The following is a 25,979-nucleotide window of genomic DNA, read 5'->3' as shown; positions in this document are numbered from 1 at the left end:
ATAAGTATTCAGACCCTTTAAACTCAGTACTTTGTTGAAGCGCCTTTGGCAGCGATTACATTCTCAAGTCTTCTTGGGTATGACGCTACAAGCTTGGCACACCTGTATTATGGGAGTTTCTCCCATTCTTCTCTGCAGATCCTCTCAAGCTCTGTCAGGTTGGATGGGGAGCGTCGCTGCACAGCTATTTTTAGGTCACTCCAGAGATGTTCGATTGGGTTCAAGTCCAGGATCTGGATGGGCCACTCAAGGACATTCAGAGACTTATCCCGAAGCCACTCCTGTGTTGTCTTGGTTGTGTGCTTAGGGTTGTTATCCTGTTGGAAGGTGAAACTTCGCCCCAGTCTGAGTTTGAGCGCTCAGAAGCAGGTTTTCATCAAGGATCTCTCTGTACTTTGCGCCGTTCATCTTTGCCTTGATCCTGACTAGTCTCCCAGTCCCTGCTGCTGAAAAACATTCCCACAGCATGATGCTGACACCATCATGCGTCACCATAGGGATGGTGCCAGGTTTCCTCCAGACGTGACGCTTGGCATTCAGGCCAAAGAGTTCAATCTTGGTTTCAGACCAGAGAATCTTGTTTCTCATGGTCAGAGTCCTTTAGGTGCCTTTTGGCAAACTCCAAGCGGGCTGTCATGTGCCTTTTACTGAGGAGTGGTGTCCGTCTGGCCACTCTACTATAAAGGCCTGATTGATGGAGGTGCTGCAGAGATGGTTGTCCTTCTGGAAGGTTTTCCCATCTCCACAGAGGAACTCTGGAGCTCTGTCAGAGTGACCATCGGGTTCTTGGTCACCTCCCTGACCAAGGCCCTTCTCCCCTGATTGCTCAGTTTGGCCGGGCGGCCAGCTCTAGGAAGAGTCTTGGTGGTTCCAAACTTCTTCCATTTAAGAATGATGGAGGCCACTATGTTCAACGCTGCAGACATTTTTTTGTACCCTTCCCCAGATCTGTGCCTCAACACAATCCTGTCTCTGAGCTCTAAGGACAATTCCGTCGACCTCATGGCTTGGTTTTTGCTATGACATGCACTGTCAACTATGGGACCTTATATAGACAGGTGTGTGCCTTTCCAAATCATGTCCAATCAATTGAATTTACCACAGGTGGACTCCAATCAAGTTGTAGAAACATCAAGGATGATCAATGGAAACAGGATGCACCTGAGCTCAATTTCAAGTCTCATAGCAAAGTGTCTGAATACTAATGTAAATAAGGTATCTTTTATTTTTAAATATATATATTGTTACGTGTGACGTGTTTTTCTTTCTCCCCATTTCCCTTTGTAGTGTGTTTGTGTGTTCTGGGCATTACAGGTGTGCTGAGTTGCGGCTGACGATGGTGGGCGTGGCTTCGGTCCAGAGTCCTGGCAGCTGTAGCTGATTGACGAGAGCATACCTGTTTGCCGTGTGAGCTCGAAGAAGAGGGGAGAGGACACTTGTTATTTGGCTGTGTTAATTTATCTTTGTTTGTGTTCCAGCCGGTCCTCCTGCTGTATTCCACCCTACCTGGGTCCTGGAGAAGGGAAAGGTAGTTCTGCCCATGGGTGTACATTCACACGTAGATAACCCACTGTTTTACACACTAGGTTAGCCGGGCGGGTGTCACCCCTGTATTTTTGGTAAACAGGTAGGAAAGTGGGTTAGGCTTAGAGTGTGTTAGGAAGGTTTAGGTGTGTAGAAGAGGAGGGACCTTTTGTTTATTTTCATTACTTGGACCCTGTTCCCAAATATTCCCTTCTCTTACCTTCCCTGGTTTATTTGATTGATTTGTTGTTTCTTTATGGGTGTTGTTTATTTTGTTTAAGTACATTACTAAACGCCCCCTGAGGGCTAAGCTTGAGATCTGGTTGTTGTCTGGTTATTTTAGTTCATTACACCCCACATTTCTTCCCCATCCATCTAGTTTACCTTGTGTGGCCAGGCCCAGGCATTTACGTCTCCTCAGACGAACTACACCCGAGGGGAGAACGTAACATATATACATTTACAAAAATGTATAAAAACCTGTTTTTGCTTCGTCATTATGGGGTATTGATGAGGGAAATGTTTTATTTAATACATTTTAGAATAAGGCTGTAACGTAACAAAATGTGGAAAAAGGGAAGGGGTCTGAATAGGATCTGCAGAGAGGATCTGGGAGAAACTCCCCAAATACAGGTGTGCCAAGCTTGTAGCGTCATTCCCAAGAAGACCCGAGGCTGTAATCGCTGCCAAAGGTGCTTCAACAAAGCACTGAGAAAAGGATCTCAGTCCTTATGTAAATGTGATATTTCAGTTTTTTGTATTTTTATAAAATTAGCAAACATTTCTAAAAACCTATTTTTGCTTTGTCATTACGGGGTATTGTGTGTAGACTGATGAGAAAAACTAAACAATTTCATCAATTTTAGATTAAGACTAACGTAACATAATGTGGAAAAAGTCAAGGGTCTTTCTCCATTCTGATTGTTTTATACTGTTCAATTAACCCCCCCCATAAACATCTGAATTTTCATAAATGTTTGCACTCAGTTGAGATCATGTACACACATAGGGCTGCACGACATGGGCAAACGATCTAGGCCTTATTTTTTACCAAATGTTGTAATTGCGATTTGACTTGCGATTTTGAGCAAAACACTTGGGTGAACTGATGACATCATGGAAATAGAATGATTATTCTAATTCTATAGTAAGAATATAATAGTGGACACTTTGAATACAGCGTTGTTTGACATGACAACGAATGAAAATGCCAGGGAGAAGTTATTGTGACAGAGTAGGAACCAAAGTGTTGATAAGTGTTTCCTAGGAGATCCTTAAATCTAGCTACTTCATGTAGCTAACATATTCATGGTTCTTCTATTCCTCTTGATTTATACAAGCAACACGCTCTCCCTCCCCTCCCTCCCCTCCCTCTCCTCCTGGAGGACCCTGCCTCAGGACTACCTGGCCTGATGACTCCTGGCTGTCTCTCCCCCTCTCCTCCCAGAGGACCTGAGCCCTAGGACCATGCCTCAGGACTACCTGGTCTGATGACTCCTGGCTGTCTCTCCCCCTCTCCTCCCAGAGGACCTGAGCCCTAGGACCATGCCTCAGGACTACCTGGCCTGATGACTCCTGGCTGTCTCTCCCCCTCTCCTCCCAGAGGACCTGAGCCCTAGGACCATGCCTCAGGACTACCTGGCCTGATGACTCCTGGCTGTCTCTCCCCTCTCCTCCCAGAGGACCTGAGCCCTAGGACCATGCCTCAGGACTACCTGGCCTGATGACTCCTGGCTGTCTCTCCCCCTCTCCTCCCAGAGGACCTGAGCCCTAGGACCATGCCTCAGGACTACCTGGCCTGATGACTCCTGGCTGTCCCCAGTCCTCTCCCTCTCTCCCTCCCCTCCTGGAGGACCTGAGCCCTAGGACCATGCCTCAGGACCACCTGGCCTGATGGCTCCTGGCTCTCCCTCTCTCCCTCCCCTCCTGGAGGACCTGAGCCCTGGGACCATGCCTCAGGACTACCTGGCCTGATGACTCCTGGCTGTCCCCAGTCCTCTCCCTCTCTCCCTCCCCTCCTGGAGGACCTGAGCCCTAGGACCATGCCTCAGGACTACCTGGCCTGATGACTCCTGGCTGTCTCTCTCCCTCTCCTCCTGGAGGACCTGAGCCCTAGGACCATGCCTCAGGACTACCTGGCCTGATGACTCCTGGCTGTCCCCAGTCCTCTCCCTCTCTCCCTCTCTCCCTCCCCTCCCGGAGGACCTGAGCCCTAGGACCATGCCTCAGGACTACCTGGCCTGATGACTCCTGGCTGTCTCTCCCCCTCTCCTCCCAGAGGACCTGAGCCCTAGGACCATGCCTCAGGACTACCTGGCCTGATGACTCCTGGCTGTCCCCAGTCCTCTCCCTCTCTCCCTCTCATCCCGGAGGACCTGAGCCCTAGGACCATGCCTCAGGACTACCTGGCCTGATGACTCCTGGCTGTCCCCAGTCCACCTGGTCCTCTCTCCCTCCCCTCCCGGAGGACCTGAGCCCTAGGACCATGCCTCAGGACTACCTGGCCTGATGACTCCTGGCTGTCCCCAGTCCACCTGGTCGTGCTGCTGCTCCAGTTTCCACTCTTCTGCCTGCGGCTATGGAACCCTGACCTGTTCACCGGACGTGCTGCCTTGTCCCAGACCTGCTGTTTTAAACTCTCTCTCTCTCTCTACCGCACCTGCTATTTCAACCTCTAAATGCCTGGCTATGAAAAGCCAAATTACATTTACTCCTGATGTACTGACCTGTTGCAACCTCTACAACCACTGTGATTATTATTTGACCCTGCTGGTCATCTATGAACTTTTGATCTGGCCTTAATGGCCATGTACTGTTATAATCTCCACCCGGTACAGCAAGAAGGGGACTGGCCACCCCTCAGAGCCTGGTTCCTCTCTAGGTTTCTTCCTAGGTTCCTGCCTTTCTAGGGAGTTTTTCCTAGCCACCGTGCTTCTACATCATTGCTTGCTGTTTGGGGTTTTAGGCTGGGTTTCTGTATAGCACTTTGTGACATCTGCTGATGTAAAAAGGGCTTTATAAATCCATTTGTAATAAATATTGTGGATTGGATAATTGGATTTATATTAAGAAGCAAAGTGAAAACAGTATCGATAGATTTATTTGTAGAAAAAATGGAAGTGCTGCTAAGGTACAGAATAGACAGAAGGTGCTCTTTGGTAAAAGGAGTAAATTGGTCATCAAAAAGAAAGGGCACTCTTCATATAATTAAAACAGACTATTTGCATGTTCAATGGAAACAAATATTTTAAACTCTTGACGCGTTCCGGCTGCATGTCCTTCGTCAGGGAGTACAAAGACACTATAGTAGATTCATACTAAGACGCAAAGTGAACTACAAATGTGCTCCTTGAGTGACAGGGGGCGGGGCTAGGTCTGTGTGGAAAGCGGCATGGAGAGAGAGAGAGAGAGAGAGAGAGATGACTCAAGTAGCGGAGTAAACTATAAAAATGTGCGTTACACACGGGGTATCACATTTAACAAACCAAAACTGTAAATACCGTTATAGAAAGTAAAGTAAAAACCAGTCCGTGCATCAATACCGGTATATCGTGAAATTCGGTATACCACCCAACCCTGCACTGCCCATGACTACCTCTTGAAGCTGGGTGAGAGAATGCCAAGAGTATGCAAAGCCGTCATCAAGGCAAAGGGTGGCTACTTTGAAGAATCTCAAATATATTTTGAATTGTTGGAACACTTATTTGGTTACTACCTGATTCCATATGTGTTATTTAATAGCTTTGAAGTCTTCACTATTATTCTACAATGTAGAAAATAGTTTAAAAAAATAAGAAAACCTCTGGAATGAGTAGGTGTCCAAACTTTTGACTGGTACTGTATATTATCCTATTATAACGCTTAGAACATCCATTAGGTCCATCACTTCATAGAACTTTTAATGAATACCGTAAACATCTTTTTGGTTTATTCTGTAGCTTGGCTAGATATATTGGTCCTGTCTTTCAGGGTAGAGGCATGTTGTTGTGTTTATATGAGTCTATAGTGTAACGTGTGTGTGTGAGTGAATGAGTGAGTGTGTTTGTCACTCACGTTCCCTCGATGAGCCAGGTGCACTTGGTCTTGTACTTGTAGTTTCCTGGTCCGTCTGTCAGGAACCCTGAGGGGCCCGTCAACCTATAGGAGAGAGAGAGAAGAGGTCAGAGGTTAGGCCAGTCAGCCAATAGGAGAGAAAAGCAGCAGAATCAGTCCTGTTGTAAGGAAGCTCTCATCAGCAGCACCAACCAGTGGCCAAGAAAGTGGAACCACACCAAAGAGGAGACCAGGGTAGAAGCACTATGTAAGGAAAAGGATATAGATGTAACATATGGACAATTTTTCTTAACGTTTAAACGGCCCGGTCGACTCCCATTTCTGAGTGTATATTTGGCCTTGTGTTTTTAGGTTATTGTCCTGCTGAAAAGTGAATTTGTTGGAAAGCAGGCTGAACCAGGTTTTGGCTGTGCTAAGCTCTATTCCATTTATTTTGATAATAAAAAACCTCCCTAGTCCTTGCCGATGACAAGCATACCGATAGCATGCAGCCACCACCATACCGATAGCATGCAGCCACCACCATACCGATAGCATGCAGCCACCACCATACCGATAGCATGCAGCCACCACCATACCGATAGCATGCAGCCACCACCATACCGATAGCATGCAGCCACCACCATACCTATAGCATGCAGCCACCACCATACCGATAGCATGCAGCCACCACCATACCGATAGCATGCAGCCACCACCATACCGATAGCATGCAGCCACCACCATACCGATAGCATGCAGCCACCACCATACCGATAGCATGCAGCCACCACCATACCGATAGCATATCGTTAGCATATTACCGATAGCATGCAGCCACCACCATACCTATAGCATGCAGCCACCACCATACCGATAGCATGCAGCCACCACCATACCGATAGCATGCAGCCACCACCATACCTATAGCATGCAGCCACCACCATACCTATAGCATGCAGCCACCACCATACCTATAGCATGCAGCCACCACCATACCGATAGCATATCGTTAGCATATTACCGATAGCATGCAGCCACCACCATACCGATAGCATATCGTTAGCATATTACCTATAGCATGCAGCCACCACCATACCGATAGCATGCAGCCACCACCATACCGATAGCATGCAGCCACCACCATGCTTGAAAATATGAAGAGCGGTACTCAGTGATGTGTTGGATTTGCCCCAAACATAACGGTTTGTATTCAGGACAAAAAGTTAATTTCTTTGCAGTTTTACTTTATTGCAAACAGGATGCATGTTTTCGATTTTTTTAATTCTGTACAGGCTTCCTTCTTTTCACTGTCATTTAGGTTAGTATTGTGGAGTAACTACAATGTTGTTTATCCATCCTCAGTTCTCTCCTATCACAGCCATTCAACTCTGTAACTGTTTTAAAGTCACCATTGGCCTCATGGTGAAATCCCTGAGTGGTTTCCTTCCTCTCTGGCAACTGAGTTAGTAGTAGTGTATTGGGTGTATTGATACACCATCCAAAGTGTAATTAATAACTTCATCATGGTCAAAGCGGAAAGTATTCAGACCCCTAGACTTTTTCCACATTTTGTTACATTACAGCCTTTTTCTAAAATGGATTAAATTATTTTTTCCTCATCAATCTACACACAACACCCCATAATGACAAAGCAGCAAAAACAGGTTAAGAAATATTTGCACTTGGGCCTAATGAATGTATTTACATTGACTGATTTCCTTATATGAACTATAAAATCAGTAAAATCTTTGAAATTGTTGCATGTTGTGTTATATTTTTGTTCAGTGTAGTTAACCAAATAGCGGACTAACTGTTTAGCAGTCTTAGGGCTTGGGGGTTAAAGCTGTTACCACTTGCAATGCGGTTGCAGAGAGAACACTGACTTGGGGGGCTGGAGTCTGACAATTTTTGAGGGCCTTCCTCTGACACCACCTAGTATAGAAGTCCTGGATGGCAGGAAGTGATGTACTGGGTGGTACGCACTGCCCTCTGTAGTGCCTTTGCGGTAGGGTACCAAGCAGTTGCCATACCAGGCGGTGATGCAGCCAGTCAAGATACTCTCAATGGTGCAGCTGTAGAACTTTGAGAATTTGAAGACCCATGCAAAATAATTTCAGCCTTCTGAAGGGGAAAGGGGCGTTGTCGTGCCCTCTTCACGACTGTGTTGGCGTGTTTGGACCATGATAGATCCTTAGTGATGTGGACACCGAGGAACATTAAGCTATCGACCCGCCCCGTCGATGTGAATGGGGTCGTGCTAGCCCCTGCATTTCCTGTAGGCCCCGATCAGCTCCTTTGTCTTGCTGATGTTGAGGGAGAGGTTGTTGTCCTGGCACCACACTGCCAGGTCTCTGACCTCCTCCCTATAGACTGTCTCATCATCATCGGTGATCAGGCCTACCAGCTTCGGCAAACTTAATGATGGTGTTGGAGTCCAGGACCTCTATACCAGGCGGGTGTCAGAGAAAGGTCCTAAAAATTGCCAAAGACTCCAGCCACCCTAGTCATATACTGTTCTCGCTGCTTCAGTATCAGTAAGGCAAGCGGTACCGGAGCGCCAAGTCTAGGTCCAAAAGGCTTCTTAACAGCTTCTACCCCCAAGCCATAAGTCTCCTGAACAGCTAATCAAATGGCTATCCAGACTATTTGCGTGCACGGCCACGCAGTCGTGGGTGAACAGGGTCCCTCCTGTTGCCTACCTTCACCCCTGTCGGGCCCCATTTTGAGGGTCAGTGTGACGGAGGTGTTGTTGCCTACCCTCACTACATGGGATCAGCCGGTCAGGAAGTCCAGGATCCAGTTGCAGAGGGAGGTGTTTAGTCCCAGGGTCCTTAGCTTAGTGATGAGCTTTGAGGGCACTATGGTGTTGAACGCTGAGCTGTAGTCAATTAACAGCATTCACACGTAGGTGTTCCTTTTGTCCAGGTGGGAAAGGGCAGTGTGGAGTGCAATAGAGATTGCATCATCTGTGGATCTGTTGGGGCGGTAAGCGAATTGGAGTGGGTCCAGGGTGTCTGGGATGATGGTGTTGATGTGAGCCATGACCAGCCTTTCAAAGCACTTCATGGCTACAGATGTGAATGCTACAGGGCGATAGTCATTTAGGCAGGTTACCTTGGCGTTCTTGGGCACAGGGACTATGGTGGTCTGCTTGAAACATGTTGGTATTACAGACTCAGACAGGGAGAGGTTAAAAATGTGAGTGAAGACACTTGCCAGCTGGTCAGCACATGCTCGGAATAAACATCCTGGTAATCCGTCTGGCCCTGCGGCCTTGTGAATGTTGACCTTTTTTTAAATGTCTTGCACACATCAGCTACGGAGAGCGTGATCACACAGTCATCCGGAACAGCTGGTGCTCTCATGCATGCTTCAGTGTTGCTTGCCTCGAAGCGAGCATAGAAGTGGTTTAGCTCGTCTGGAAGTCTTGTGTCACTGGGCAGCTCGCGGCTGTGCCTCCCTTTGTAGTCTGTAATAGTTTTCCAGCCCTGCCACATCTGACGAGCGTCAGAGCCGGTGTAGTACGATTCAATCTTAGTCCTGTATTGACTCTTTGCCTGTTTGATGGTTCATCGGAGGGCATAGCAGGATTTATTATAAGCGTCCGGGTTAGAGTCCCGCTCCTTGAAAGCAGCAGCTCTACCCTTTAGCTCAGTGCGGATGTTGCCTGTAATCCATGGCTTCTGGTTGGGGTATGTACATATGGTCACTGTGGGGACGACATCATCGATGCACTTATTGATGAAGCCAGTGACTGATGTGGTGTACTCCTCAATGCTATCTGAAGAATCCCGGAACATGTTCCAGTCTGTGCTAGCAAAACAGTCCTGTAGCTTAGCATCTGCGTCATCTGACCACTTTTTTATTAACCGAGTCACTGGTGCTTCCTGCTTTAGTTTTTGCTTATAAGCAGGAATCAGGAGGATAGAGTTATGGTCAGATTTGCCAAATGGAGGGCGAGGGAGAGCTTTGTATGCGTCTCTGTGTGTGGAGTAAAGGTGGTCTAGAGTTTTTTTTCCTCTGGTTGCACATTTAACATGCTGGTAGAAATTAGTTAGAACGGATTTAAGTTTCCCTGCATTAAAGTCCCCGGCCACTAGGAGCGCTGCCTCTGGATGAGCGTTTTCCTGTTGACTTATGGCCAATCTTAGTGCCAGCATTGGTTTGTGGTGGTAAATAGACAGCTATGAAAAATATAGATAAACTCTCTTGGTAAATAGTGTGGTCTACCGCTTATCATAAGATACTCTACCTCAGGCGAGCAAAACCTTGAGACTTCCTTAGAATTTGATTTTGTGCAGAGTTTCAGACTAATACAATGAAGGATGACAACACAAACATTTTGTATCAAGGCTCCCATGTGTCCCTCACGAGTTAGACCAAATGGACCCATTTCCTTCAGGAGGAATGTTGATGAAGTGAACAATGTCTTGTACCATTTCATTGTGGAATATTGTAGTAGCCACCTCTACATGGCCGGTGTGGAGCCAGCAGCATTTATATATAAAAAAAAGCCTGCATCAATACAGCAAATGCAGCAGGGGTCAGACAAATGTAGAAACTGGATGAACCAGTTTCTACATTTGATGGACGACTTGAATGTGGTGGTTCCCTAAGGTCATCTGAGTCATTGAATATAAAAAAAAAAAAAAAACATTCAGTTTTACTATTACTATATTTTAGCAGGGGGAGAGCCCTGCATCAATACAGCAAATGAACAACACATCTATAAACATATATGGGGTACACAATCACTATAATTATATATGTGTACCAATAGTAAATAGGACACTCGAAAGCCATGTCAAAGTCAACATCAAATACACAGTCTATGCTAATACATTGTAGCTTTATATATATATATATATTTATATAAAAAGCCACTCCATTCCAACCATTATTATGAACAATCCTCCCGTCACCAGCCTCCACTGGCTTTTATATAGACCCACAACGTATAGCCTGTGTATTTTATGTTGACTATGAAATGCTGTGGTTTGAGTGCTTTATTTACAATTGGTACAAATATTTCATTATAATGATTGAGATTGATTTTATATATATATATATATAAAATCAATCAATACACACACGTACAGCTGCGGAAGAAATTAAGAGACCACTGGAAAATTATCAGTTTTTCTGGTTTTACTATTTATAGGTATGTGTTTGGGTAAAAATAACATTTTTGCTTTATTCTATAAACTACTGACAACATTTCTCCCAAATTCCAAATAAAAATATTGTCATTTAGAGCATTTATTTGCAGAAAATGCCAACTGGTCAAAATAACAAAAAGATGCAGTGTTGTCAGACCTCGAATAATGCAAAGAAAGTAAGTTCATGTTAATTTTTAAACAACACAACAGTAATGTTTTAACTTAAGAAGAGTTCATAATTCAATATTTGGTGGAATAACCCTGATTTTCAATCACAGCTTTCATGTGTCTTGGCATGCTCTCCACCAGTCTTTCACATTGATGTTGGGTGACTTTATTCCACTCCTGGCCCAAAAATTCAAGCAGCTCGGCTTTGTTTGATGGCTTGTGACCATCCATCTTCCTCTTGATCACATTCCAGAAGGGTTTCAGGTCTGGAGATTGGGCTGGCCATGACAGGGTCTTGATCTGGTGGTCCTCCATCCACACCTTGATTGACCTGGCTGTGTGGCATGGCGCATTGTCCTGCTGGAAAAACGAATCCTCAGAGTTGGGGAACAATGTCAGAGCAAAAGGAAGCAAGTTTTCTTCCAGGACAACCTTGTACGTGGCTTGATTCATGCTTCCTTCACAAAAGACAAATCGGCCCGATTCCAGCCTTGCTGAAGCACCCCCAGATCATCACCGATCCTCTACCAAATTTCACAGTTGGTGCGAGACACTGTGGCTTGTAGGCCTCTCCAGGTCTCCGTCTAACCATTAGACGACCAGGTGTTGGGCAAAGCTGAAAATTAGACTCATCAGAGAAGATGACCTTACTCCAGTCCTCTACGGTCCAATCCTAATGGTCTTTTGCCCCTAGGAGCCTGTTTCGAACCGTCCTCGCCGTGCACTTCACCCCAGCTGCCGTTTGCCATTCTTTTTGTAGGTCACTTGATGTCATCCTACGGTTGTTGAGTGACATTCGAATGAGTTGGCGGTCATCCCGGTCAGTAGAGAGTCGTTTTCGCCCTCTGCCGGTCTGTAGCTTTGTTGTCCCCCAATGTCTGAACAGTGAGAGACAGAATAACAACAAAAAAATCCAGAAAAACGCATGTCAAAAATGTTATAAATTGATTTGCATTTTAATGAGGGAAATAAGTATTTGAACCCCTCTCAATCAGAGAGATTTCTGGCTCCCAGGTGTCTTTTATACAGGTAACGAGCTGAGATTAAGAGCACACTCTTAAAGGGAGTGCTCCTAATCTCAGCTTGTTACCTGTATAAAAGACACCTGTCCACAGAAGCAATCAATCAGTCAGATTCCAAACTCTCCACCATGGCCAAGACCAAAGAGCTCTCCAAGGATGTCAGGGACAAGATTGTAGACCTACACAAGGCTGGAATGGGCTACAAGACCATCGCCAAGTAGCTTGGTGAGAAAGGTGACAACAGTTGGTGCGATTATTCGCAAATGGAAGAAACACAAAAGAACTGTCAATCTCCCTCGGCCTGGGGCTCCATGCAAGATCTCACCTCGTGAAGTTGCAATGATCATGAGAATGGTGAGGAATCAGCCCAGAACTCCACGGCAGGATCTTGTCAATGATCTCAAGGCAGCTGGGACCATAGTCACCAAGAAAACAATTGGTAACACACTATGCCGTGAAGGACTGAAATCCTGCAGCGCCCGCAAGGTCCCCCTGCTCAAGAAAGCACATATACAGGCCCGTCTGAAGTTTGCCAATAAACATCTGAATGATTCAGAGGAGAACTGGGTGAAAGTGAGTCAGATGAGACCAAAATGGAGCTCTTTGGCATCAACTCAACTCGCCGTGTTTGGAGGAGGAGGAATGCTGCCTATGACCCCAAGAACACCATCCCCACCGTCAAACATGGAGGTGGAAACATTATGCTTTGGGGGTGTTTTTCTGCTAAGGGGACAGGACAACTTCACCGCATCAAAGGGACGATGGACAGGGCCATGTACCGTCAAATCTTGGGTGAGAACCTCCTTCCCTCAGCCAGGGCATTGAAAATGGGTCGTGGATGGGTATTCCAGCATGACAATGACCCAAAACACACGGCCAAGGCAACAAAGGAGTGGCTCAAGAAGAAGCACATTAAGGTCCTGGAGTGGCCTAGCCAGTCTCCAGACCTTAATCCCATTGAAAATCTGTGGAGGGAGCTGAAGGTTCGAGTTGCCAAACGTCAGCCTCGAAACCTTAATGACTTGGAGAAGATCTGCAAAGAGGAGTGTGCAAACCTGGTGGCCAACTACAAGAAACGTCTGACCTCTGTGATTGCCAACAAGGGTTTTGCCACCAAGTACTAAGTCATGTTTTGCAGAGGGGTCAAATACTTATTTCCCTCATTAAAATGCAAATCAATTCATAACATTTTTGACATGCGTTTTTCTGGATTTTTTGTTGTTATTCTGTCTCTCACTGTTCAAATAAACCTACCATTAAAATTATAGACTGATCATGTCTTTGTCAGTGGGCAAACGTACAAAATCAGCAGGGGATCAAATCCTTTTTTCCCCTCACTGTATACATCATGCAGAATGCTGAAAAAAGTTGCCTTCTTGAGTATCTGAGGATCGCAGAAAAACAGAACTTGACCGGGTGAAACAGACCGGGTGAAACAGACCGGGGGAAACAGACCAGGGGGAACAGACCAGGGGGAAACAGACCAGGGGAAACAGACCAGGGGAAACAGACCAGGGGAAACAGACCAGGGGAAACAGACCAGGGGGAAACAGACCAGGGGGAAACAGACCAGGGGGAAACAGACCAGGGGAAACAGACCAGGGGAAACAGACCAGGGGAAACAGACCAGGGGAAACAGACCAGGGGGAAACAGACCAGGGGGAAACAGACCAGGGGGAAACAGACCAGGGGGAAACAGACCAGGGGAAACAGACCGGGGGAAACAGACCAGGGGGAAACAGACCAGGGGGAAACAGACCAGGGGGAACAGACCGGGGGAAACAGACCGGGGGAAACAGACCAGGGGGAAACAGACCAGGGGAAACAGACCAGGGGAAACAGACCAGGGGAAACAGACCAGGGGGAAACAGACCGGGTGTAGCGTTTATAGTACGTCGAAATGGTTTGTTGCAAGTTGAACGAGTCGGAATTCAGGCGAAACGCTTTATACAAGGATTGTGTTAGGATACAACATTTTCTTTTATCAAACAAAACTATGCTGGATTTTATCTATGGGATCCTCAGGATGACAAATCTGAGCAAGATTACTGAATGTAAGTACATTTTTTACCTTCAGATGTGAATGTCTCAAACCTGTCGCCGTGATAAAAGTGTTTTGTTGTGCACCATCTTCAAACAATGTTTTTTTTTTTTTTTTTGTCATTTAGCAGACGCTCTTATCCAGAGCGACTTACAGGAGCAATTAGGGTTAAGTGCCTTGCTCAAGGGCATATCGACATAATTTTTCACCTAGTCGGCTCGGGGATTTGAACCAGCGACCTTTCGGTTACTGGCACAACGCTCTTAACCACTAAGCTACCTGCCGCCCAGGTACCATGAAAAACATGGTCTTTTTTCACTGTAATAGCTACTGTAAATTGGACACCTCGGTTAGATTAACAATAATGTAAGCTTTCTGCCCATATAAGACATGTATATGGCCGTGATAATTTGCTATTGTTTACAACGTCATCGTAGTCACATTATACGTATTAAGCAACAACTGTCCTGATTAAATGTTTTGATGGGCCAAAACCCACCTGTATGTGTGCTAGGGAACACACCAGATGGCACCCTATTCCCTAATATAATGCACTACCTTTGACAAGAGTCCATAGGGCTTCAATAGGGCTTCAATAGGGCTTCAATAGGGCTTCAATAGGGCTTCAATAGGGCTTCAATAGGGCTTCAATAGGGCTTCAATAGGGCTTCAATAGGGCTTCAATAGGGCTTCAATAGGGCTTCAATAGGGCTTCAATAGGGCTTCAATAGGGCTCTGTTCAAAAGTAGAGCGTGCACTACGGTGCCGTGTCCGCCCCCTGTCTGTGCCCCTACTATCAGTCTCCGCCCTCTGTCTGTGCCCCTACTATCAGTCTCCGCCCTCTGTCTGTGCCCCTACTATCAGTCTCCGCCCCCTGTCTGTGCCCCTACTATCAGTCTCCGCCCCCTGTCTGTGCCCCTACTATCAGTCTCCGCCCCCTGTCTGTGCCCCTACTATCAGTCTCCGCCCCCTGTCTGTGCCCCTACTATCAGTCTCCGCCCCCTGTCTGTGCCCCTACTATCAGTCTCCGCCCCTGTCTGTGCCCCTACTATCAGTCTCCGCCCCTGTCTGTGCCCCCTACTATCAGTCTCCGCCCCCTGTCTGTGCCCCCTACTATCAGTCTCCGCCTCTGTCTGTGCCCCTACGATCAGTCTCCGCCCTCTGTCTGTGCCCCTACTATCAGTCTCCGCCCCCTGTCTGTGCCCCTACTATCAGTCTCCGCCCCTGTCTGTGCCCCTACTATCAGTCTCCGCCCCTGTCTGTGCCCTACTATCAGTCTCCGCCCCTGTCTGTGCCCCTACTATCAGTCTCCGCCCCCTGTCTGTGCCCCTACTATCAGTCTCCGCCCTGTCTGTGCCCCTACTATCAGTCTCCGCCCCCTGTCTGTGCCCCTACTATCAGTCTCCGCCCCTGTCTGTGCCCCTACTATCAGTCTCCGCCCTCTGTCTGTGCCCCTACGATCAGTCTCCGCCCTCTGTCTGTGCCCCTACTATCAGTCTCCGCCCCCTGTCTGTGCCCCCTACGGTGCCGTGTCCGCCCCCTGTCTGTGCCCCTACTATCAGTCTCCGCCCCCTGTCTGTGCCCCTACTATCAGTCTCCGCCCCCTGTCTGTGCCCCTACTATCAGTCTCCGCCCCTGTCTGTGCCCCTACTATCAGTCTCCGCCCTCTGTCTGTGCCCCTACTATCAGTCTCCGCCCCCTGTCTGTGCCCCTACTATCAGTCTCCGCCCCCTGTCTGTGCCCCTACGATCAGTCTCCGCCCTCTGTCTGTGCCCCTACTATCAGTCTCCGCCCCCTGTCTGTGCCCCTACGGTGCCGTGTCCGCCCTCTGTCTGTGCCCCTACTATCAGTCTCCGCCCCCTGTCTGTGCCCCTACTATCAGTCTCCGCCCCCTGTCTGTGCCCCTACTATCAGTCTCCGCCCCTGTCTGTGCCCCCTACTATCAGTCTCCGCCCCTGTCTGTGCCCCTACTATCAGTCTCCGCCCTCTGTCTGTGCCCCTACTATCAGTCTCCGCCTCTGTCTGTGCCCCCTACTATCAGTCTCCGCCCCCTGTCTGTGCCCCTACTATCAGTCTCCGCCCCCCTGTCTGTGCCCCTACTATCAGTCTCCGCCCTCTGTCTGTGCCCCTACTATCAGTCTCCGCCCTCTGTCTGTGCCCCTACTATCAGTCTCCGCCCCCTGTCTGTGCCCCTACTATCAGTCTCCGCCCCCTGTCTGTGCCCCTACTATCAGTCTCCGCCCCCTGTCTGTGCCCCTACTATCAGTCTCCGCCCCCTGTCTGTGCCCCTACTATCAGTCTCCGCCCCCTGTCTGTGCCCCTACTATCAGTCTCCGCCCTCTGTCTGTGCCCCTACTATCAGTCTCCGCCCCCTGTCTGTGCCCCTACTATCAGTCTCCGCCCCCTGTCTGTGCCCCTACTATCAGTCTCCGCCCTCTGTCAGTCTCCCTCTACATTTCCTGCTCTACTGTCAAAAATATTACAAACCATAAAAATTACAAATTACAAATTAAAACAATTTAAAAAAGAAGTAGTTGATTATGTAGGGAATAGTGTGTAATTTGGGAGGCTGACACACAAGGCCTCTGAGGACACAACATGATGAAGGAAGTTCTGTGCTCTTCACGTCGCTCTGCAGTACAATCGTCATATCATCTGAATGTTGTAATCCTCCTGGGTGTCCAAGGTCCAGTGGGTACAACACAGAGCACATATCACTACACTACCGGGAATGCTCTCTGATGCAATTACTATTCTTGACAACAGTTATCTAAATACACAGGGCTGGTGTGCGTACGTGCGCTGCACGGCCAGGGGTGTGTTCTACCAAGCTAAAGGACCAATCTTTGGTGAAAACGTTGGCTTTTGCCCTCTAGAGAGACATCAAAACAAACTAACCTATGGGTTCCATAGTTGTCCTCTAGACATACAGTACCAGTCAAAAGTTTTAGAACACCTACTCATTCAAGGGTTTTTCTTTATTTTTTCTACATTGTAGAATAATAGTGAACACATCAAAACTATGAAATAACACATATGGAATCATGTAGTAAACAAAAAAGTGTTAAACAAATTGAGATTCATCAAATAGCCACCCTTTGCCTTGATGACAGCTTTGCACACTCTTGGCATTCTCTCAACCAGCTTCACCTGGAATGCTTTTCCAACAGTTTTGAAGTAGTTCCCACATATGCTGAGCACTTGTTGAGATTCTTCAAATAGCCACCCTTTACCTTTGACATCTTTGTACACTCTTGGCATTCAGAATATGGTTGTAGACAGACCAGGTAGAGACTAAAACAACCATATGGCCTCAGCCAAGTAGACCGACTAAAACAACCATATGGACTCAGCCAAGTAGAGACTAAAACAACCATATGGCCTCAGCCAAGTAGAGACTAAAACAACCATATGGCCTCAGCCAAGTAGAGACTAAAACAACCATATGGCCTCAGCCAAGTAGAGACTAAAACAACCATATGGCCTCAGCCAAGTAGACAGACTAAAACAACCATATGGCCTCAGCCAAGTAGACAGACTAAAACAACCATATGGCCTCAGCCCAGTACAGACTAAAACAACCATATGGCCTCAGCCAAGTAGACCGACTAAAACAACCATATGGCCTCAGCCAAGTAGAGACTAAAACAACCATATGGCCTCAGCCAAGTAGAGACTAAAACAACCATATGGCCTCAGCCAAGTAGAGACTAAAACAACCATATGGCCTCAGCCAAGTAGACAGACTAAAACAACCATATGGCCTCAGCCAAGTAGACAGACTAAAACAACCATATGGCCTCAGCCAAGTAGACAGACTAAAACAACCATATGGCCTCAGCCCAGTACAGACTAAAACAACCATATGGCCTCAGCCAAGTAGAGACTAAAACAACCATATGGCCTCAGCCAAGTAGAGACTAAAACAACCATATGGCCTCAGCCCAGTACAGACTAAAACAACCATATGGCCTCAGCCAAGTAGAGACTAAACCAACCATATGGCCTCAGCCAAGTAGAGACTAAACCAACCATATGGCCTCAGCCAAGTAGAGACTAAAACAACCATATGGCCTCAGCCAAGTAGAGACTAAACCAACCATATGGCCTCAGCCAAGTAGAGACTAAAACAACCATATGGCCTCAGCCAAGTAGAGACTAAAACAACCAAGAGCCTAGTGCAGAAATTGCTATTTTTGGAGCACCAAACAACAATAATTCTCTGACCAATAGACAGCTAGATGCCATTGCCTTTGCCTCCCTGTTGGCAGAAGGGTTTTATTGGATTGGAAATCGATCAACTCTCCCTTGGCCTCTCTCTGGCTCAAAGATCTGATGCTGTTCCTAAAATTTGAAAATATTAAGTTACCATTCGAGGGTCAACCAACTCATTTTATTCCACCTGGGACCCGATGATATCCTATTTTGAACAGCTCCAAACACTTCCGCCAGATTAATACTCTCGGCCCCACCCCTTGAGGTTACTGCTATATAGGCCTATAAGATCACCTAATCACCTTAAAATTGTTAGGCTATTATATTTGTGCTTATATTGAAGTAACATTGTTGTATACAGTTGTCATGACTTGCCCTCATGGGCTGAGGATCAAAGATGCCGGCTAGGCAAAGGTTTAAACACCCCCTCTCCTGGGGGCCAGTTTTATGACCGGTCGTAAATAAGACTTTCTCTTCCTTGCCATGAAGTATTGGGAGAAAGGATCCCTTTGTTAACAGAGATTCTTCCCGCCAAAACTCCAACATCAAAAAGTAGACAACGAAACAATATTTCTACCACAAAGAATGTGGGAAATGGTCGGTGGGGACTTAAAGAAAGTGGGGACCATTGCAAAATAGTGAAACTCTCAACCTCGACACGAGGTGAAGTAGAAGACAATGCACTAGACCTTATCATCTCAGTCTGCAGCTGGCATGGATAGTCGTCTAGAGAACTTTCACTAAAGACACGAGTTGGGAAGGACAATGGGGCGGCGAAGTGGGAAAGGCCCAAGGGGCGGCGCGCAATTGGCCCAGCGTAGTCCAGGGTAGGGGAGGGAATGGCCGGCAGGGATGCAGCTCAGTTGATAGAGCATGGCGTTTGCAACGCCAGGGTTGTGGGCTCGATTCCCACAGGGAGTATGAAAAAATAAAATAATGTATGCACTAACTGTAAGTCGCTCTGGATAAGAGCGTCTGCTAAATGACTAAAATGTAAAATGTAAATGTTTAACCGCTGGTACATCTGAGGTAACTATTCTAACAGATCAACTCTACGAACTACAGGGTATGCTGAAGTATCCATTCTAACCACCACTACGACCAGAAACTCTACCAAGGTCATTGGGATCTCTGTTGGGAAAACCAGAGTCCTACATCATCAACTCAACGATCGTGGACAGCTACACGTAAATACATGTTGCATTTCTAATCCGAATGAGCTGTTAGTGGGGTTTTAAGCATTTGTATTTCCGTGAGCGTAGTTTCCAAAGTAACCACGATAGTTTGAATCTCTGTCTCTCCCCGCCACTCTGACCCTCCTTCTACCCAAGCATTCATGCTATTGTTAGTCCAGTCCACTAGGGACCTGTTTTCATTGTATTACGTTAGTAATCAATAACCTGTGTGTGTGTGTGTGTGTGTGTGTGTGTGTGTGTGTGTGCTTGTATTGTGTTATTATTTAGTTAGTAAATAAATAAATAATTAAGCCAATTTGTGTATTGCTGATTCATCAATAAGGTTAGGGTTCTTGCAGGTTCAAGGATTATGCGACGTTCAGAATGAGACTGATAACAGTCACTTATTAAATAATTACCTCTTATCGATATAACATATAAATCGATAAAAGTTTAATTCGGGAGATGGTAACTCGTTAAACAACTTCTTCCGTGGTGCCCCAAATTCCTAATGAGTTCATTGTTACATTATTAAATTTAATTGAGTGACAATTAAACATAGTTGATTCGATAAATAACAGTTATACATTAAAGTAAGTCATGTCACGACACAGTGCATTCGGAAAGTATTCAGACCCCTTCCCTTTTTCCACTTTGTTACGTTACAGCCTTATTCTAAAATGGATTAAATTGTTTTGTTTTTCTCATTAATCTACACAAAATACACCACAATGACAAAGCGAAAACAGATTTTGAAATTTTAGCAAATGTATTAAAAATACAAAACTGAAATACCTTATTTACATTAGTATTCAGACCCTTTGCTATGAGACTCGAAATTGAGCTCAGGTGCATCCTGTTTCCATTGATCATCCTTGAGATGTTTCTACAACTTGACTGGAGTCCACCTGTGGTAAATTCAATTGATTGGAAATGATTTGGAAAGGCACACACCTGTCTATATAAGGTCCCACAGTTGACAGTGCTTATTAAATAATTACCTCTTATCAGTCTCTGGGAGTGTGGTGCCAGGAAAATAACCTCTCACTCAACGTCAACAAAACAAAAGAGCTGATCGTGGACTTCAGGAAACAGCAGAGGGAGCACGCCCCTATCCACAACGACGGGACCGCAGTGGAGAAGGTGGAAAGCTTCAAGATCCTTGGCGTACACATCACTGACAAACTGAAATGGCCCACCCACGCAGACAGTGTGGTGAAGAAGGCGCAACAGCGTCTCTTCAACCTCAGGAGGCTGAAAAATGTTGGCTTATCACCTAAAACCCTCACAAACTTTTACAGATGTACAATTGAGAGCATCCTGTCAGGCTGTATCACCGCCTGGTATGGCAACAGCACCGCCCACAACCGCAGGATTCTCCAGAGGATGGTGGGTCTACCGAACGCATTACCGGGGGCAAACTACACGCCCTCCAAGACACATACAGCACCAGATCAAAAAGATAATCAAGGACATCAACCACACGAGCCACTGCCTGTTCACCCCGCTATCATCCAGAAGGCGAGGTCAGTACAGGTGCATCAAAGATGGGACCGAGAGAATGAAAAACAGCTTCTATCTCAAGGCCATCAGACTGTTAAATAGCCATCACTAGCACATTAGAGGCTGCTGCTGCCTATTGAAATCACTGGCCACTTTAAGAAATGGAACACTAGTCACTTTAATAATGTTTACATATCTTGCACTACTCATCTCATATGTATATACTGTATTCTATTCTATAATATTCTACTGTATCTTAGTCCATGCCGCTCTGACATTGCTTGTCCATATACAGTGGGGAGAACAAGTATTTGATACACTGCCGAATTTGCAGGTTTTCCTACTTACAAAGCATGTAGAGGTCTGTAATGTTTATCATAGGTACACTTCAACTGTGAGAGACAGAATCTAAAACAAAAATCCAGAAAATCACATTGTATGATTTTTAAGTAATTAATTTGCATTTTATTGCATGACATAAGTATTTGATCACCTACCAACCAGTAAGAATCTGTTAGTTTTTCTTTAAGAAGCCCTCCTGTTCTCCACTCATTACCTGTATTAACTGCACCCGTTTGAACTCGTTACCTGTATAAAATACACCTGTCCACACACTCAATCAAACAGACTCTCCTTTCCACAATGGCCAAGACCAGAGAGCTGTGTAAGGACATCAGGGATAAAATTGTAGACCTGCACAAGGCTGGGATGGGCTACAGGACAATAGGCAAGCAGCTTGGTGAGAAGGCAACAACTGTTGGCGCAATTATTAGAAAATGGAAGAAGTTCAAGATGACGATCAATCACCCTCGGTCTGGGGCTCCATGCAAGATCTCACCTCGTGGGGCATCAATGATCATGAGGAAGGTGAGGGATCAGCCCAGAACTACACGGCAGGACCTGGTCAATGACCTGAAGAGAGCTGGGACCACAGTCTCAAAGAAAACCATTAGTAACACACTACACCGTCATGGATTAAAATCCTGCAGCGCACTCAAGGTCCCCCTGCTCAAGCCAGCGCATGTCCAGGCCCGTCTGAAGTTTGCCAATGACCATCTGGATGATCCAGAGGAGGAATGGGAGAAGGTCATGTGGTCTGATGAGACAAAAATAGAGCTTTTTTGTCTAAACTCCACTCGCCGTGTTTGGAGGAAGAAGAAGGATGAGTACAACCCCAAGAATACCATCCCACCCGTGAAGCATGGAGGTGGAAACATCATTCTTTGGGGATGCTTTTCTGCAAAGGGGACAGGACGACTGCACCGTATTGAGGGGAGGATGGATGGGGCCATGTATCGCAAGATCTTGGCCAACAACCTCCTTCCCTCAGTAAGAGCATTGAAGATGGGTCGTGGCTGGGTCTTCCAGCATGACAACGACCTGAAACACACAGCCACGGCAACTAAGGAGTGGCTCCGTAAGAAGCATCTCAAGGACCTGGAGTGACCTAGCCAGTCTCCAAACCTGAACCCAATAGAAAATCTTTGGAGGGAGCTGAAATTCTGTATTGCCCAGCGACAGCCCCGAAACCTGAAGGATCTGGAGAAGGTCTGTATGGAGGAGTGGGCCAAAATCCCTGCTGCAGTGTGTGCAAACCTGGTCAAGACCTACAGGAAACGTATGATCTCTGTAATTGCAAACAAAGGTTTCTGTACCAAATATTAAGTTCTGCTTTTCTGATGTATCAAATACTTATGTCATGCAATAAAATGCAAATTAATTACTTAAAAATCATACAATCTGATTTTCTGGAGTTTTGTTTTAGATTCTGTCTCTCACAGTTGAAGTGTACCTATGATAAAAATTACAGACCTCTACATGCTTTGTAAGTAGGAAAACCTGCAAAATCGGCAGTGTATCAAATACTTGTTCTCCCCACTGTAGGTGTTCCTCTTGTCCAGGTGGGAAAGGGCAGTGTGGAGTGCAATAGAGATTGCATCATCTGTGGACCTGTTGGGGCGGTATGCAAATTGGAGTGGGTCTAGGGTTTCTGGGATAATGGTGTTGATGTGAGCCATGACCAGCCTTTCAAAGCACTTCATGGCTACAGTCGGAGCTAGAAGCACAAGCATTTCGCTACACCCGCTATAACATCTGCTAAACACGTGTATGTGACAAATAACATTTGATTTAATTTGATGTCGAGCAAAAACCAAGCCATGAGGTCGATGGAATTGTCCGTAGAGCTCCGAGACAGTATTGTGTCGAGGCACAGATCTGGGGAAGGGTACCAAAACATTTCTGCAACATTGAAGGTCCCCAACAACACAATGGCCTCCATCATTCTTAAATGGAAGAAGTTTGGAACCACCAAGACTCTTCCTAGAGCTGGCTGTCGGCCCAAACTGAGCAATTGGGTGAGAAGGGCCTTGGTCAGGGAGGTGTCTGTAATACCTACATGTTTCAAGCAGACCACCATAGTCCCTGTGCCCAAGAAAGCGAAGATAACCTGCCTAAATGACTACTGACCCATAGCACTCACATCTGTAGCCATGAAGTGCTTTGAAAGGCTGGTCATGGCTCACATCAACACCATTATCCCAGAAACCCTAGACCCACTCCAATTCGCATACCACCCCAACAGATCCACAGATGATGCAATCTCTATTGCACTCCATACTGCCCTTTCCCACCTGGACAAAAGGAACACCTATGTGAGAATGCTGTTCATTGACTACAGCTCAGCGTTCAACACCATAGTGCACACAAAGCTCATCACTAAGCTAAGGACCCTGGGACTAAACACCTCCCTCTGCAACTGGATCCTGGACTTCCTGACGGGCCGCTCCCAGGTGGTAAGGGTAGGTTACAACACATCCGCCACGCTGATCCTCAACACGGGGGCCCCTCAGGGGTGCGTGCTCAGTCCCCTCCTGTACTCCCTGTTCACCCATGACTGCATGGCCAGGCACGACTCCAACACCATCATTGAGTTTGCTGATGACACAACAGTGGTAGGCCTGATCACCGACAACGACAGTCTATAGGGAGGAGGTCAGAGACCTGGCCGTGTGGTGCCAGGACAACAACCTCTCCCTCAACGTGACCAAGACAAAGGAGATGATCGTGGACTACAGGAAAAGGAGGGCCAAACAGGCCCCCATTAACATCAACGGGGCTGTAGTGGAGCGAGTAGAGTGTTTAAACTTCCTTGGTGTCCACATCACCAACAAACTATCATGGTCCAAACACACCAAGACAGTCGTGAAGAGGGCACGACAACACCTTTTCCCCCTCAGGAGACTGAAGATTTGGCATGGGTCCCCAGATCCTCAAAAAGCTCTACAGCTGCACCATCGAGAGCATCCTGACTGGTTGCATCACTGCCTGGTATGGCAACAGCTCGGCCTCTGACCGCAAGGCACTACAGAGGGTAGTGCATACGGCCCAGTACATCACTGGGGCCAAGCTTCCTGCCATCCAGGAGCTATTTACTAGGCGGTGTCAAAGGAAGGCAAAAAAATGTGTCAAAGACTCCAGTCACCCAAGTCAAAGACTGTTCTCTCTGATTCTGCATGGCAAGCGGTACTGGAGCGCCAAGTCTAGGTCCAAAAGGCTCCTTAACAGCTTCTACCCCCAAGCCATCAGGCCCTAATCTATGGATTTCACATGACTGGGAATACAGATATGCATCCGTTGGTCACATACACCTTTAAAAAAAATGTAGGGCCATGGATCAGAAAACTAGTCAGTATCTGGTGTGACCACCATTTGCCTCATGCAGAGAGTTCGCATGGAGTTGATCAGGCTGTTGTTTGTGGCCTGTGGAAAGTTGTCCCACTCCTCTTCAATGGCTGTGCGAAGTTGCTGGATATTGGCGGGAACTGCAACACGCTGTCGTACACATCGATCCAGAGCATCCCAAACATGCTCAATGGGTGACATGTCTGGTGAGTATGCAGGCCATGGAAGAACTGGGACATTTTCAGCTATCAGGAATTGTGTACCATAACCCCACCACCACCATGGAGCACTCTGTTCACAACGTTGACATCAGCAAATGGCTGTCTGCCATCTGCCCGGTACAGTTGAAACCGGGATTCATCCTTGAAGAGCACATTTCTCTAGCGTGCCAGTGGCCATCGAAGGTGAGCATTTGCCCACGGAATTCGGATACGACGCAGAACTGCAGTCAGGTCAAGACCCTGGTGAGGACAACGTGCACGCAGATGAGTTTCCCTGAGACGGTTTCTGTCAGTTTGTGCAGAAATTCTTTGTTTGTCCAAGCCCACAGTTTCATCAGCTGTCCGGGTGGCTGGTCTCAGACGATCCCGCAGGTGAAGAAGCCGGATGTGGAGGTCCTGGGCTGGCGTGGTTACACGTGGTCTGCGGTTGTGAGGCCGGTTGGACGTACTGCAAAATTCTCTAAAAAGACGTTGGAGGCAGCTTATGGTAGAGAAATTAACATTCAACTCTCTGACAACAGCTCTGGTTGACATTCCTGCAGTCAGCATGCCAATTGCACGCTCCCTCAACTAGAGACATCTGTGGCATTGTGTTGTGTGACAAAACTGCACATTGTAGAGTGGCCTTTTATTGTTCCCAGAACAAGGTGCACCTGTGTAATGATCATGCTGTTTAATCAGCTTCTTGATATGCCACACCTGTCAGGTGGATGGATTATCTTGGCTAAGGAGAAATGCCCACTAACAGGGATGGAAACAAATTTGTGCCCAAAATTTGATAAATAAGCTTTTTGTGCATATGGAACATTTCGGGGATATTTTATTTCAGCTCATGAAAAACGTACGTTCATATTTTTGTTCAGTATACATCGTGCACGCCTGTTCGCAAAACTATGTGGAGATATGGGATCAGAGCATGACAATATTCTATTTCACACCAATTCTTGGTAATCGAGGGGGAATGCTGGAAAGATTTCCGAATTGAGAGATGAACTGTTGTCATTCGCTGATTCACCTGTCTCAGTGGACTAATCCAGACACCTGTCTGATTCACACCTGTCTGATTCACACCTGTCTGAGTGGACTAATACAGACACCTGTCTGATTCACACCTGTCTCAGTGGACTAATACAGACACCTGTCTGATTCACACCTGTCTCAGTGGACTAATCCAGACACCTGTCTGATTCACACCTGTCTGATTCACACCTGTCTGAGTGGACTAATACAGA

At 46.7% G+C, this 25,979-nt stretch overlaps 1 protein-coding gene across 2 annotated transcripts in view; it reads right to left on the bottom strand.

Annotated features, from left to right (window-relative positions):
• LOC121555328 (attractin-like) overlaps nucleotides 1-25,979 on the bottom strand; it is a 185,777-nt gene that overhangs the window by 147,416 nt on the left and 12,382 nt on the right. For both annotated transcript variants that reach the window (XM_045212892.1, XM_045212893.1), the window contains exon 2: nucleotides 5,578-5,661. In XM_045212892.1, the coding sequence (XP_045068827.1) occupies nucleotides 5,578-5,661 (84 nt within the window). The remainder of the gene's footprint in view (nucleotides 1-5,577; nucleotides 5,662-25,979) is intronic.

This window comes from Coregonus clupeaformis, unplaced genomic scaffold (assembly GCF_020615455.1).
Source record: "Coregonus clupeaformis isolate EN_2021a unplaced genomic scaffold, ASM2061545v1 scaf0060, whole genome shotgun sequence".
NCBI lineage: Eukaryota > Metazoa > Chordata > Actinopteri > Salmoniformes > Salmonidae > Coregonus > Coregonus clupeaformis.
Note: the sequence above shows the minus strand (reverse complement) of the source record. Positions and strands in the feature narration are given on the sequence as shown.